At 40.7% G+C, this 14,147-nt stretch overlaps 2 protein-coding genes across 2 annotated transcripts; one reads left to right on the top strand and one right to left on the bottom strand.

Annotated features, from left to right (window-relative positions):
• Positions 1-823: 823 nt before the first annotated feature.
• LOC122779769 (clathrin interactor 1-like) lies at positions 824-13,719 on the bottom strand. Its single transcript, XM_044042363.1, has 12 exons — positions 13,492-13,719; positions 8,731-8,835; positions 8,364-8,460; positions 7,547-7,655; positions 7,072-7,280; positions 6,278-6,438; positions 5,258-5,474; positions 5,090-5,171; positions 4,888-4,965; positions 4,444-4,763; positions 3,434-3,617; positions 824-2,583 (listed from the first exon to the last, which is right to left on the bottom strand). The coding sequence occupies exons 1-12, from the start codon at positions 13,530-13,532 to the stop codon at positions 2,186-2,188; spliced, it is 2,001 nt and encodes a 666-aa protein (XP_043898298.1). The 5' UTR covers positions 13,533-13,719; the 3' UTR covers positions 824-2,185.
• LOC122779768 (creatine kinase, testis isozyme) lies at positions 11,108-12,187 on the top strand. Its single transcript, XM_044042362.1, has one exon. It carries the CDS (start codon positions 11,123-11,125, stop codon positions 12,179-12,181), a length of 1,059 nt encoding a protein of 352 aa, XP_043898297.1. The 5' UTR covers positions 11,108-11,122; the 3' UTR covers positions 12,182-12,187.
• Positions 13,720-14,147: the final 428 nt, after the last annotated feature.

The raw sequence follows: 14,147 nt of genomic DNA, 5'->3' as shown, positions 1-14,147 counted from the left end.
ACGCTTTGCTTAGGTTGTCCAAATTTATGGTTGTATGGTGTGTGTGTGTGTGTGTGTTTTGGAGAGACCATCAGTTTTAAATGTGGGACATTTGGGAACTAAAAACCCACATCCACAGAAAATCTCCATCAAGAGCCATTGTTTACTATCCATGTTTTGGTGCTTTGTGACAAACACGGGCAAAAACATAACCTCCTTGGTGAAGGTCAAGAATAAAATGGAAATTTAAGTTGAAAAAATATCCACATTAAATACCTGCACAAATGAGCACATATTTAAATAAGAAATGAATAAATAATACATTAAAACAAATTGACAAACAGCAATTGACAAACATAAGATGTTTTCCTTTAGTTTTACATCTACCAAAGGGTTAGGTTTTAATTACATTAACCCATTGTGCTAAATCCAATGAAATAAATATGTGCAGTTCTGTTCAGAATCTAATGTGCAAACACCAGTAAGAACACAAGACTTAGAAAAAGGAGGAAACATACTCTTTCATGTTATAATTTAATGTTGAATGGTGTACAGAGTACAATGAAACAAAATAAACTGTACCAAAAAGAAAATAAATCCTTTAAACTAAATAACATTTCTATTCGTCATCTTCCATAAAAACAAAACCTTACATGTAAACTAGTAAATCATTAAACTAATAGCTGTGGAATCATGATTCTGGGCGTAACAAAATAAAGATTTGGTCTTTTGTAGCGCAGTGCCTGAGAACATGACTAGAGGCTCTGCTTAGTTGTTTGCACATCAAACAGAGAAAACTAAAATTCATACACAAAGTCACACACACTCGCATTCACTCATTTCGCACACATATAGACATCACCCAAGATCCCAAAACCCTTTTGATTGGTCTCAACTGGCCATAGAATCCATTTAATAAAACTAATGGAAAAAATATTCTCCTGTGATCCATATCAAAGGTAGGTAGGGGTGGTTATTTTTCTAGCATATTATTTTTTAGGTTCCAGAAATGACAGAGACTGAAAAATAGCTGCGAAGTGAAATGTTTAGTGGGGAAAAAATACTTACTGTGGTGTCCTGAAAGCTCTGCTGGGCGCCACTGCCTTAAATATTAAAGAAATGTGTAGACAAGGAAGATGATGCTCAGATAGTGACACACTTTTCCCACAGCAGGCTGGGAATACTCTTTAAAAGACCACGTTTCGCTCCTCTATCCATTAACAGTGTCTGTTATGCACAAGCATAAATGTTTAAAATACTGACTGTCACTGTAATCAGGCATTAATAACAGGAAGAGGATCAGAATAACCTGTAACAGCAACCTGTCCTACTGCACATCCATCTGTTCAGAGCCACTGCTCTGAAAATTGCTGGCAGCCAATGAGTTAAGGCAGCAATGCCATTTTCATCTGAGTTAAACTGACTGAATGAATCCTGCATGTGGTTACAGAGAGCAATGTTTTGCAATGTTTTGTTAGGAAGCGGGATACACTGCAGTTCATATACAAGTAAAAAAAAAAATGGGTAAAGACAGGGACCTTTATTTCCACAGCAAAGTTGTGACTAAATGCTGTGGGTTGACAACTTCCCTGCTCTTAAGGGAATAGTAGCAGGAGGCGAGGGGCACTAGTGGGCGCTCTCCACGATTTAGTATGTAAGTATTGAAGTAGTAAATTTCAAACAATGCTGCAAGTTGTAAAGCATATCTGATCCTTGTTTTACAGTGTATCTGTGGATTTCATCAACCTATTTCAGGACCAATCACAGGTTTGGATAATTTTTCATTGATCTATGTTCTATGCCAATTCAAAACATGTAATTCATACATGTTGGAAACGATTTGTATGTTTTGACGTTCTCATCCTTGCATTACAAATATACAGCGGAGTCGATATTTTGATGGGATAGTGTTTTACATTTGTTACACAGCAAATATTTAACTGAAGCTTGACTTCAAAATAACGTGGCAAATCAAATCATAGTCGCATTATCTGTCAGAAAAGCACAGGGAGATAGTTTCAGCCCTACTCTCCAGTATATCACAGAATGTGTCATCAGACAGGATAAGTCTGATGCCACTTCCCCCAAAAGAGCAGAAGCAGAGAAACATGCAAGGTTGTCTTCAAGTACAGCAGTCCCTCTGTGGTTCACACTCTCGTATGTGTCAGACATGCACACTCACACTCACACACTCATTTGCACTCCTTCATTTCCCAAAACTGCCAAAGTTAGCAAAGGCATCTTGTTTGGGTGGAACCACAGCTGGGGTGATGGAGTGAGTTAGGCCCATCCCGACTCCTGGTGCTCCCATACCACCCATCATCACTGGAGTGGTCATGCCCATATTCATGCTCATGTTCATTCCCATCATGCCTTGGTTTACAGGAATCCCGCCCATCCCAATGGTACCCGAGGTCATTGAAGGTGGCATACCCGTAGCCAAAGGCGCAGGCATGCCAGTTGCCATGGACGCAGGCATACCCATCGCCATGGCACTGCCTGCCATCATGGGATTGGCTGGCGGTCTGATGGGTGTCGCATGAGGTGGGGAGCTCAGGTTCAGTCCTCCGAAGTTCTGGGCCAACAGGTTGATGGGAGGCACTCCTGCACAAGCAGGGAGGAGTTTTATTCTATGAATTCTGTCAAATTCTAACACTGATCTAAAACATGTGTACACGATATGTTCCAGCTCAAACACACATTTTTATTCATTCAAATCTCCGTTTTAAAATGTCATGTCGAAGCCTCAACCTCAACCAGGCTTCTAGTGGACGATACTATGCTGTTACTCTTGAAAAACCTTAAAAAGGTGACAGCCCTGGACGATAGAGCTGTCAAGCAGACTGTGTCTACTCATATGTGGTGTGCTTCATTGTCCTTTTGCCTCCAAATGGGAACACAATTTACAAACTCAACATCACGTTCTTTTGAAGAAGCCCTGAAACTAGTGAACTCCTAAATGATATCAAATAAGAAGTAGAAGCTCATTTTGCCATGGACTTCAACTTAAATGGAATTTTTTGTTTATGTCCACTATTTATATATTACTACTGTCACAGCAACAAATCATTATTTAAAAATCCATGTCTTACAATTAATCATCTCTTCCAGGTTAAATGTATCAGTAAATCTCGGTTGTATAAATCAATAATTTCGAATAATCCCGATGAATGGAATACCAATTTAACAAACAGATAACCAATTTCATTTTCACCTATGAATGTTAGAATAGAATTAGAGGAACAGGACAGGTTTTGCTAAAATAAAACATACATTGTTTTACAACCCATACTGAAATTCAACAATTTGTATTCAGATACGTCAGATCTAATGTATGTTCATATGCTTGTTTTTAATCTGCTTTGTGTAACACTTTGAAATTGGTCTTCAAATGTAAAGTGCTTCATAAATCAAATAAATTATTATTATCGTTAAATCTAAACAAATGTTATACCTTGTTGCTGGATGATGTTGTTGAGAGTGGGCGGTGTCTTATTGGGGTTGAGGCCAGCTGACAGGAAGTCCAGACTGATGTTGACAGAAGGATCAGACCATGTCGACCCCAACGATCCTTGACCTCCAACCCCTACCTTCTGCTGTTGTCCTAATGGCTGCTGAGATGTCATGGCTCCCAAACTCTGGAAAAAAAGGACACACATTTATTGTGTATTTACACTTTGATAAATACACAAAATACAAGTTATACTAAAACAATACACATCGAAACCACTTAACTAAAAGAAGAGCTAATGTTCAAGTCAAGAACGCTGGTTTGTCTCTCAAAACTTGGTGGCACAAGATGGCAGCCGACGATAAACCCTTGCATAAAGTGATTTACAGTATAGTATATTCAGTATTTCTTTATAAACCTTGCCAATGTTACACACTAGACCTTTGTTATTATAACCTATTCTGGTCAATGCTTTGGATCCAGTTTCTTTGTTCCCTCCACAGTTAAAACCAAAATAGCTTTCTGTTTTTCAGTGAACTCAGAGACTAAGACTATTTTAAAAAAGTGTGATTCCAAGGAACAGTCTGAACCGTCTCTGTCTTTTTAACCCCTGTGATGCCGTACATTTTTTATTGGGTTTATTTTTTAGTTTGTCCTACTGAAATTATACTTTATATTACACACTACATCTTTCAATTTCAATTACAAAAGGTTAAATCCTATTTGTAAAGAGACTAGCATCTTTCCATTTCCCCATGTATTGTTAATCCATCCAAAAGGAGTTATGGTCTCCAGTTTAACTGCCTCTGACTGGTTTCTTGTTATTTCATGTTAGCATTATTTTGATTCTCAGGGATGAACTACTCCTTCCTCTAATGTCTGTGTAAATTCTCATTAATCCATAGTTGTCCAAACGTCATTGAAGCAGGAGGAATTGGACTTGGAGACGTTTATCTTGTCATCCAACAGGTGTCTTCATTTCTGAAGAAGATGAAGATGTGTCCCTTACTTACCTGTTGTGAGCGAGACAGTGGCATGGTGGGCATGGCAACAGATGCTCCTGGTGTTGCTCCTCCTAGAGAGAATGTTAGGCTCTGAGATGCACTCAGTGTTGCATGTGGATTGGTTAACTGATTAACTCCACCCATCAGGTCAAACAACTCCGCAGAGGGAGGGACGGGGGGAGGATTTGAGGCAGAGACTTTGGGTGACTGGACGCTGCCAAACAGGTCAGTAATGGGCTGAGAGGGAGCGGAGTTAGATGAAGCGGGAGGATTGGCAGAGAAGGCGCTCCAGTCTCCAAATTCTCCATTTGCATTGGATGATGCAGCACCTGGTCAAAGGAGACGAGTGACGCGTTTAATTATGACATCAGAAATATGACAATTGGAAATAAAAAAAAAAATATAGATATATATACACATACATACATATTACAGCAGAAAGAAACACTTTACCTGTGGAGGTTGGGAGGCTAGCTGAGGCAGCAGGAGAGGAGAAGTCAGCAAAACCAGCAATGAGGTCTGAACCTCCACCTGGACGGAGACAAACACATCTGTATTCATAAAAAAGCAACAACTCATGACAACTCATAGACCACAGCCCGATGCTTTAAAGCCACGTCATCCTTCTCTTGTGAGAGCAGATGTTTGTTGTTACCTGTCGTGGTGCTCTGATTGGATGAAGGGTCAATCTCTAACAGGTCAGCAAGGCCACTACTGGATGACTGCTTGGCTGATGACTAACAAGGGAAGAGAAGGCAGTAAAAACATGAGCTGCTGACATTGGGTGTCACTTTTGGAAACATGCGAGTGTCACCACAAGTACCTTCTCATCTGGGCTCTTGTCTCCAGTGTAGTGAGCTGCAGCACCAAGGTCCAGAGTCTTGTTGCTTGAGCCGCCACTGCGTTTCCGTGTGGTGGTGGTTGTGGTTTCTGTTGCTTGTGTGATCTGGATACTCTTTGTCGTGACAGTCTCCTCCTCATCTTTAAACTCCAGGGTTTCCTGACGGCCATTTCTAGACGCTCGGTCCTCCTCGTTGTCACTATGGCAACCAGAATATGGATATATGAGAAACAGATCTCGACAGAACTGATATGGGTTTTCCACTTGCTGAAGCGAACCTTTAGGAATCAGGGTAGCTGTTGGCTTATACTATAAACTAAATATTTAAGTGCACGTAAAGCCATAAAAATATATCTTCTACCTTTGTCACCACACAGGAAAATGTGCAATTAACCACCTTGCTGATTTTAAACGATGAAAAAGTGTTTAAATATGGTTCAAATTTATGAATTTCAGCAACATTCACACACAGACACTTTAGTGGTGACCAAAGCAGGTGCATATCACTGTTCGACAGTATTTGTAGAGAATAAAAACATTAATGCTCTAGTATCAAATGTCCTGCGCAACAAAGAGAAGCGACGTTCACCTGCTTTGGTGAACCTGGAGCATTACAGAGCCATATTTTTAGACACACCTTTTTCTCAGCCACTATTTTCTAACATATGTGTGAAGAGCAGAATCTCTGCATTTGCTGGACACGCACTTTGAATACTGTACGTAAAACCAATGATCAGAAAACAAAGCTTTGTCAAATAATCTTTTGGATTAAAAAAAGGTTTTTGTGCACTTATCAGCATTTATTAAGTTTCTGAAAACAAAAATGTGGAAACTTGCATAAATCTGTAACAATAGGCTGATCAATTATATACTAAATGGTCAATGCCAATTATTAAAAAAGTGGCGAAAGACAGCTTAGTTAATTGGTGGACTACCTCCATCTTAGAACATTCCATGAGTGCACATGAGCACTCACATCTGAGTGCAAGTGTGTTTGTTCACCTGATTCTGTCGGGCGAGTCGTCTCGTTCCTTCTTCCTGAACTTGTTGAGTGTGTCGTCAATGGTGCTGCCAATCTTGTCACTGATCTCTCCGAGCTTCTCACTAAAGGGAAAAGCTCCTCTGCTCTTATCCCAGTCCTCGTCCCACTTACTCCGATCCAACTCATTCGCTGGGAGGAAGGAGACAGGAAAGGGCAAAGAGAGACGGACACGAAAGACGTCCAATTTAGAATTATGTAAAACAGCAAATCTTGACATGGCAAATGAAGCATGTAAGTTCAATAATAAAAATCATTACATTTATGTTGATTCATGAAGCTAATGATAGATTCAACATTAAATAATATTCTCTTATAAACATATCACAAATATCAAGTAAATGGGAAGATTAAATATTAAAAATAATGGAATAAAATCACATTTCTTGTACTGATCCAGCAACTTCAGTGTCCACAGGGTTGGTTGAAACAACTTGCCATAATACTGATCAATAGCCAATATGATGATTATTAATTGTTTAAACTTTAATTTAACTTTTAATTAAAACCGCTCGCAAATTCAAGGACAAGGGACTATGGCCTCTTGAGGAACCGATTTGCTCTGATCATCAATAAATACATATTTCAAATTAATTTTTCAGACCATAGAGAAATTAAATTAAAACTTCAAAGTCAATCAAAAGGACAACAAATATATTTTTAATCCCTGTGGATTTGGACAGCGGCTGTTGCGTTATCACTTTAATCACCATTACATACAGTTTTTACAGCTGCCTCCTCCACCTCCGCCGCCTACTCCTCCTCCTCCACCACCTCCACCGCCGATGCCGCCTCCTCCACCACCACCTCCTCCTCCCATACTGTCAGAGGAGACTCCGATGTATTTGTCTTTGTTCTTCTTCGCTTTCTTTCTTTCCTCCCTTAATCTGTCGTCATCCTGGATGAACTCCACCATCTCCTTCACTTTCTGACGTACATTGATGCCCTGATCCTTTCCATTCTCATCTATAAACAGAGACAATGAAGAACACCCACACCAATGACTTCGGACCTCTTGATAGAATCTCAATCAGGCCATAATTTTTACATATAGAGAAGAAAATTCAAGGTTTCCTTTTTGCCGTGTACTGTATTCATGCTTTTATGTACAAATTCAATACAAAAGTGCTCAAAGTCTGGAATGACTCAAATGTGCACCATGGCTCTTCAGCTCAGACCGGAACAGAAAAAGTTGAACCATTACCTGATTTGAACCAAGTTTAGAAACTCACCAATGAAGTGGTAGTTTTCTAATGATCGCAGGTCATAAATATGTTCTCTGGCACTGGTGACAACTCTTTCAGACCCATTCCTGATCAGATAGGCCAGCAGCAGCAAAGCCTGTGAGAGAAAGAGATAGAACGAGAGAAAGCATGAGATGGAGGGAACACATAATCACAATACATCGCTTATCTAATGAGGGAAATTGGAAGCCTTCAGAATTAAAATAATACGCGGGAATAGAAAAATAAGAAACAACATTGATCAAAACACAATATTAGCTTTACATAAAATATGTAAAATTCTGTGTCACGAAATAAATAATGGATAAAGAAAGAAATTATCCAGCGGTTTAAAATCTGAAACATATATTCAAAGTTTTCTACTTTAAAAAAACAAAACTTCTTTTATGTCTTGTGTCTTAAACACCGGTGTCTTCAGTGGGACACAAGAAAGTAGATTCGCACTGCTCACTTTTTTTGCACAATACAAACAGAGGATTCAGACATAATGCATTTCAATAAAATAATCAAAGAAGGAACCATTAAACTGCTCCATTACACTACTTCTGTAATAGACAAAAGGCACATCAAATACGTGACAAGAATAATATGTACGGTTTTATTTCAAACTAAAATAAGAAAATATTGTATCATGTAGTCATGTAGAATTGTCTTGATCCAGAGAGCACCAGGACTCAGATGAAACACAAACCTGACAAAACAAGGCAAAACTGAGCTGCTTGGCACAGGTTGCACAGTGGAGACACACAACACCAGCACATCTGCAGAACAACTAACCAAACAGCCCACCAGAGTGGAACCTCACCTTGTAGACTCGTCTCCAGTTCTTCTTGTTGTCCTTGAGCATCCTGGTCCACAGCATGTTCATCACCTCTGGGAACTGCTCATACATAAAGGTAGACCTGCACACGCAAACACATACATCTAAAGTAACAAAAGCCTCTGACGCACAGAAGAATATGCTGGGAAAACCTGTGAAAGTAAAGCAAGGCAGAATAAGATCTAAGGAAGGTAGCCTGGTGAGAATTAACTTTATCTGTCTTTTTAATAGAAGTAAAGTTTCTTCTTACTAACACACTAGGGGTTAAATGTGTATCTACTGCCTCAGAGAAAGCATCCATGCACACGTTTACATACAGATATAGCAACTGTTAATTTCATGTCCCACATACTTGGCTATTTCTCCCATCAGTTGTCCAGATGGTCCCCAGGGATCATCATTGGTGGCCTCTCTCACCTTGGACTCGATCTCCGAGTAGTTCATCACCACATTGGTGCTGTTGATACAAACACATGGATTTCTTCATAAAACAACAGTGTCATCTGACATCCAGACACACTATACTGTATACACATGAATTTTTTTTTCTTTTTCTGCTGCTAACTTGTGAAGACAAAATGTTAATAAAGACAGCAGCGTTCATATCAGGGATATTCATTTGCTACACAGTTGGAGAATTCTGATTTTGAAACCGCAGGATGTGGCTTGATGGTAAATGCATCAGCACAACTGTGCCATTAGCAGCTTAGTTGTTTTAAAATGGGTTTAAAGACAGTATAAGACCGATATCGGTATCAGCAGATATCAGACGCAAAAAGTTTCAGTGCATCCAAATTACAACTGTGTATGTATACATTAATGCTTCATTTATCCAAACACACACTGGAATCCAGTAAGAGAGAATGAATGCTTTTCTAATGAAAGAGGAGAATCTCAGTTCACCGAATAACGAATGACTGTTGTCTTAAAAAGCCTGTGTCCTGACTCCTGATGTGTGCAAAAATAAACACAAGTGTACACTGTGTGAGATAACGTTCAGCTGTTTGAGACAAGTCAGTTCATGACCTTATGACCAAAGATTCTTAGAAGCAGTGGCTGTTTTCAGTCCTGTGTTTCTGTGCCCATGTGTTTGTTTTTGCCGAGTGTGGCTTGTTTTACGCAACATCATAGCTAAGAAAGCCACCAAGGGCATTGTAACACTGAAAAAAAACAGCGCTTTCACTATTTTAACTACAAATCATTCAGCCCCTTCTTCAAATTCCTATCATCAAACCTCTTACTATCTGTTCTTCTCCAAGTATTTTGTTTAATTTCCTCCCATTCACCGTCCAACTGCCATTACTCTAGTTAACGGACAATAACAGATGCCTTTGACTCCATTATCACCAACAGACGAGGCAGACAAACATCAAGGGCTCTATTATAACATGACGCTGGATCTGCATGGAAAGCCAAGGCTGCCACTGCCAGTTCTATTGAGGTAGATCAATAATGGAGTGTATTCATCATGACCAGCCGGGCACAACAGACAGCTGATGCTAAAATACAACTAGTGTCTATTACATCTGCTTGTACATCTCTATGTTCTCTGTTCTTCTCATCGCTTTACTTTTTTGTGGCCTTTTCCTCCATTTTTTCCTTCTCTCTTCTTCATCATTGTTTAAAAAAAATGTGTATCAAGGTTGTTTTATAATTAATTTGATAAACAAGGGGAGCTACACAGAAAACCAGGCGGTTATGTAAAAAATGAAATCTTCATTCTTGCTGTCGCTCTGACGACATTACAAACAGGGTAAAGGTCTAATACAACATTTCAGAAAAAGGTTCAACAAAAATATCAATACTGCTACCTTGCAATGTGATACATTGCAAGCAGCCAATGAGTTAATAAACTAGCATCTTAAGACAAACTATTTTTAGCCCCTTTATCAGTCTCTATAAACATTAAGATGCTGTGGCATTTTCTCCCATTTCACTTATTGTTCGGGTACAATATGTGCACTGCAGTACGAGATAATAAAGCGCCCACACATAATGCATCGGTTAGAAGCATGCACTGCACTGAAACGTAAGAAAACATTCAAAGACAACACTAATTTAGTTGGAAATGTATCGACCAGTTGCATGAAGAAATACTAAAACTTTGTCCTCACAAGACAACCACTTCAATTTAAAGCCACATATTTAAAACAGAAGGTTTCAGAGAATTATACTGCAGGTCCTCTTGCCACTGTTTCACCGCATTTTCTTTACAAACATTAAAACATGCATCCTTTCCTAGACGAACCTTTAGTCAGTTTATCCGACATTTAATTTCCTTGGACTCCTGAGTGCCCAGGGACCCACATAAATATGCCATTTTCTCAACCCTGAATAGGTAACATGAGATTTCAACAACCAAGTCAGGGCAGGCCCTTGATTTCCCAGCATTCAACACCATCAGAGCAGATTATAAAGTTAGCTGGTCCTCCCCTTTGCTTGTCAAATGTTAGAAATAGAATGCACGTGTGTCACATGTCATATATGTCTTACATCATCTGTGATGTCACATTTAAAATCAAAGGCATTTTCTAAAAAAAACTTTGTTTATGCATTTGATAAACATTAACAGAGATCACTGCTACTAACCCACTAACTGCTAGAATTTAACATCAGAGCTCCAGAAATCTTTTTGCTTGACAAAATCCAAACAAACTGAAAATATGGCAAACACCTGTGAGTGTGTGAACAAGAAACTGTCTGCTGAGGAAGAGTTCCCAGATCTCAGTCAGCACAACAACCACATGGCCAAGGTTTTAACCCTGGACATGTACAGGAAGCTGAGAGAGCAGGCTACACCCAGTGGCTTCACCATCGACAACGTTATTCAGACAGGGGTTGATAATCCCGGCCACCCCTTCATCATGACCGTGGGCTGCGTTGCCGGTGATGAGGAGACTTATGAAGTCTTCAAGGACCTGTTGGACCCCATCATTGAGGATAGACATGGAGGATACAAACCCACAGACAAGCACAAGACTGACCTCAACCCTGACAACCTGAAGGGTGGTGATGACCTCGACCCCAACTATGTCCTGAGCTCCCGTGTACGAACAGGACGCAGCGTCCGTGGCCTCTCCCTGCCACCACACTGCACCCGAGGCGAGAGGCGCGCCGTGGAGGCACTCTCCATCGAAGCTCTGGCCTCCCTGAGTGGAGACCTGAATGGCAAATACTACGCCCTGAAGAACATGACGGAGGCTGAACAGCAGCAGCTTATTGATGATCACTTTTTGTTTGATAAGCCTGTGTCTCCTCTGCTGCTGGCCGCAGGGATGGCTCGTGACTGGCCCGATGCCAGGGGTATCTGGCACAATGACAACAAGACCTTTTTGGTATGGGTGAATGAGGAGGACCACCTGCGTGTGATCTCCATGCAGACAGGAGGCAACATGAAAGAGGTGTTCACTCGCTTTTGTACCGGACTCACCCAGATCGAGAGCCTGTTCAAGGAAAAAGGCCAGGCTTTCATGTGGAATGAACACCTGGGCTACGTCCTCACATGCCCATCTAACCTGGGCACTGGTCTGCGTGCAGGTGTGCATGTGAAGCTGCCAAACATGAGCAAAAATGACAAATTTGATGAGGTCCTAAAGAGGATGAGGCTCCAGAAACGTGGAACAGGTGGCGTGGACACCGATGCTGTGGGAGGAGTGTTTGACATATCTAATGCTGACAGACTGGGCTTCTCTGAGGTGGAGCTGGTGCAGATGGTGGTCGACGGAATCAAGCTGCTGGTCGAAATGGAGAAGAAGCTGGAGGAGGGCCAGCCTATTGACGACCTGATGCCCACCCAGAAGTAAATGCCATTTGAGACACAGCCTCCTCAACTCTACCCTCAGATAGGTTGGGGGAAAAGTCGTGGAGAAGAAAGAACAAGTTGAAGAGGAGGCAGAAGAAAGAAGGAAACATAAATAAGACTGAAAGGATATCCAGAAGGCCATTAAACACCTCCGTTTACTGCATCATTAAAGGAAAACAACAACCTTAGATTTACACAAGAACTAGAAAAATACACATTCTGTTTTACATGTAATGAACCACCGACCCATTAAGTTTAGGTAGTATACTGATTTTGGTTATTGTCTCAAGGGAGTAAAAGAAAATCGTAAATATTGATTAGACTTAAATGCGATACTTGTACTATGTTGATTAGACAGACCTTTATTAGTCCCTCCAGGTGGATTTCTGCAATTGTATAATAACTTAGTGATACAATCTGAATGGACATATGATAGAATCTTGACAAAAGCATATCCTCCCAGCTCAATCATCCCTTGATGGTACTGTAGTTCTTGGCCAGACAAAACTAGCATCAGGAGTAATCGACATTGATTGAAGTTGATATTAGATAATGATAGTTTATTTATATATTGTGCGGCCATAATAAATATATTTAATATAGAGTAAATTGTCTCTCTTTTTTTTGGGGTGAGGGGATCCCAAATGTATACACACAATCACAAACAAATCCATAAAGTAAATAATCGCAATAGCAGCACTTTACAAAACAAACGACACATTCTTTTTAAGCGTCGTTGTTCGTGCTCAGGACCATGGGGGGCATGGGCCTCGTCAGACTGGGGTGGCGACTTTAAATAAGCATGGTGGGTAACTAATTGACAGGAAACTGTCAATTATCTAGTCAATGGCTGTACACTAGCAGCCATTAATGCTGCACTTTATACTCGTAGTGAAATGTCAGGCGACAGCATCACCGTGCGTATTCCAGCAACAGCAACAGCAGCAGCAGGACGCAAATAACACAGATGAGCTGGGTTAAGAAATGATGGCCGAATTAGCTAGCTGGATAGCTTCCATTCTGAATCGGAAACAACTCGATTTCCGGTTTAAAATATCGCGGGGTTCATATCCCATGCGAACCAGAGTGGGGGGAAAGAACACAAGAGCAGGTGCATCTGTTAGACACACATGTACAGCAAATGTACGCTACAAGGTTGAAAACTGGCAGGTAGCCAGCTAGGCTAACAGCTGAGGGCTAGGTCCGTGACGTCACGGCCCGTATCCTCTCAGGTCGGCGGGTAAAGCTGCTGATGATGCCCGAGTACTGGCAACCGGTTAGCTTAGCATCCACCTGCCCCGCGGTACTCACGCTTTGTCCACCAGCTCTCTGACTTTCCACATATTTAGCATCTCCGCGCGGGACTGCGGGCTCGCCGCCTCGATACTGCGTCACCCCCGTGTCTCTTCGCCCAACAAGACAGCAGTAGTATCCGGTTATTGACAACGACAGTCCCCCCCTTCCCTGAGCTCCACGATGGGCCCTGGGTGTTGTACGGCCGATGCGGTTAACGGACCGGCCCCAGTTGCTACGGAAACGTAGGTCCTGCCTACGTCACTGAAACGTCCACGCTCGCTTTCATATATTATATAAAATATATATTTGATATACAAAACACATATAAGAAGTTAGACGGAGTGTATATATAATGTATGTATATAATAATGCAGTGTATAACATTCCCATACGAAGTATGTACATATAATGTGTACATGAAATCAAGCATTGACGTTTCAGTGACGTAGGAAATGAAAAAATACGGATATATAATACGATTGTGTGGATTGTTTAAGTTGTCAAAAAAGCAACATGCGACCCTCCATCCTATTTCATGTGGCCAGCCACTTAATATTAATTTATAATGGAGTTTGTTGTTTTTTTGTCTTAAATTAATATTTGCAACATAAATACATTTTTATCATGGACTGGCAGACTGTGTTTAGTGACAATAATTTTCCAAAGTGCTA

Source organism: Solea senegalensis, linkage group LG13 (genome assembly GCF_019176455.1).
Source record: "Solea senegalensis isolate Sse05_10M linkage group LG13, IFAPA_SoseM_1, whole genome shotgun sequence".
Lineage (NCBI taxonomy): Eukaryota > Metazoa > Chordata > Actinopteri > Pleuronectiformes > Soleidae > Solea > Solea senegalensis.
This window is presented reverse-complemented; position numbering and strand designations above follow the sequence as displayed.

Excerpts from the sequence above, each read along its gene's own strand:
- LOC122779768 (XM_044042362.1), top strand. The coding sequence starts at position 11,123 with ATGGCCAAGGTTTTAACCCTGGACATGTACAGGAAGCTGAGAGAGCAG.
- LOC122779769 (XM_044042363.1), bottom strand. The coding sequence starts at position 13,532 with ATGCTAAATATGTGGAAAGTCAGAGAGCTGGTGGACAAAGC. Across the intron at positions 8,461-8,730 it reads CTGATGGGAGAAATAGCCAA|GTCTACCTTTATGTATGAGC; the intron begins GTATGTGGGACA and ends TTGCGTGTGCAG. Across the intron at positions 2,584-3,433 it reads CAACATCATCCAGCAACAAG|GAGTGCCTCCCATCAACCTG; the intron begins GTATAACATTTG and ends CTGCTTGTGCAG.